General features: G+C 63.1%; 1 protein-coding gene across 1 annotated transcript; it reads left to right on the top strand.

Moving 5' to 3' along the window:
* Positions 1–6: 6 nt before the first annotated feature.
* On the top strand, positions 7–1,245 carry LOC100550523 (proto-oncogene tyrosine-protein kinase Yrk-like; the record flags this gene model as incomplete). Its single annotated transcript, XM_010726758.1, has 5 exons — positions 7–76; positions 177–279; positions 428–526; positions 645–748; positions 818–1,245. Coding segments are annotated over 5 exons (804 nt in total), but the record flags the coding sequence as incomplete, so codon positions are not given.
* Between the last annotated feature and the right edge of the window lie 3 nt (positions 1,246–1,248).

The following is a 1,248-nucleotide window of genomic DNA, read 5'->3' as shown; positions in this document are numbered from 1 at the left end:
GTGCCTTCCCCTGCACCCTTCTCAGGGCCGAGCTTCTACCCCTGCAACACGCTGCAGGCACACAGCAGCATCACAGGTCAGTGGGGTGTGTATGGGGGGGGAGGTGGGCTGCACCCATGGGTGCCGGGTGGGGTGGGCTCAGCCGTGTCCCCCCTTCCCCAAACTGTGTCCCACAGGTGGGGGTGTGACGCTTTTCATTGCCCTGTATGACTACGAGGCCAGGACGGAGGATGATCTGAGCTTCCAGAAAGGGGAGAAATTCCACATCATCAACAACACGTGAGCTCCCAACGCATGTCACGAGCTGGCCGGTCTCAGCAGAGCAGGGTTGGGAGGGAGGATGGTGCTGTTTGTGGGGAAGGGATGTGCAGGGCAGGCAGGTCTGTCTGTCCACCCCTCTTCCTCACTGTCTGTCCCTCTGTCCCAGCGAGGGTGACTGGTGGGAGGCACGGTCGCTGAGCTCAGGTGCCACGGGTTACATCCCCAGCAACTACGTGGCCCCCGTGGACTCCATCCAGGCAGAGGAGTGAGTATTTGGGGCGGGGGGCTGGGCACCCCTGGCAGCGCTGCAGTGATGGCAACGTGGGGCTGCGGTGCTGGTAAGGGGACCCGAAGCACCCGTGGGTGACAGCAGCCCCTGACAGGTGGTACTTTGGAAAGATCGGGCGCAAGGATGCAGAGCGGCAGCTGCTGTGCCACGGCAACTGCAGGGGCACCTTCCTCATCCGTGAGAGTGAGACAACAAAAGGTATGGGGACAGCAATGGGGCCAGGCCTGCGTCCCCCCCTGCCCCACTCCTGACTTCTGCCCTGTGTAGGTGCCTACTCCCTCTCCATCCGGGACTGGGATGAGGCCAAGGGCGACCACGTGAAGCACTATAAGATCCGTAAGCTGGACAGCGGGGGGTACTACATCACCACACGGGCACAGTTTGACACCATCCAGCAGCTGGTGCAGCACTACATAGGTATATGTAGGTGGGGAGGGGTGGGGGGGACAGAAGGGGCGATGGGACCCCCAGCTGGTTGGCTAACTGGGTGTAACTGGAGAAGGAGGGGGACCCCCAGGTGCGCCCAATCCTCTGTTGGGAAGGAGCACCCAACCTCTCCGGTAAGTGGCCCCCAGGTCTGGGTGGGTGTCGGCGGGGTTGGTAGGGATGCAGGGCTGGCCCTGCTGGGGGGAGCATCCCGTGCACGTCACAGGGGTGAGTGCAGCTCTATGGGGGTGGGTGGTGATGGCACGGACCCC

The sequence above is a fragment of the Meleagris gallopavo genome, unplaced genomic scaffold (assembly GCF_000146605.3).
Source record: "Meleagris gallopavo isolate NT-WF06-2002-E0010 breed Aviagen turkey brand Nicholas breeding stock unplaced genomic scaffold, Turkey_5.1 ChrUn_random_7180001854196, whole genome shotgun sequence".
In the NCBI taxonomy this organism is placed as follows: domain Eukaryota; kingdom Metazoa; phylum Chordata; class Aves; order Galliformes; family Phasianidae; genus Meleagris; species Meleagris gallopavo.
The sequence above is the reverse complement of the archived record's forward strand: the minus strand, read 5'-3'. Positions and strand labels throughout refer to the sequence as shown.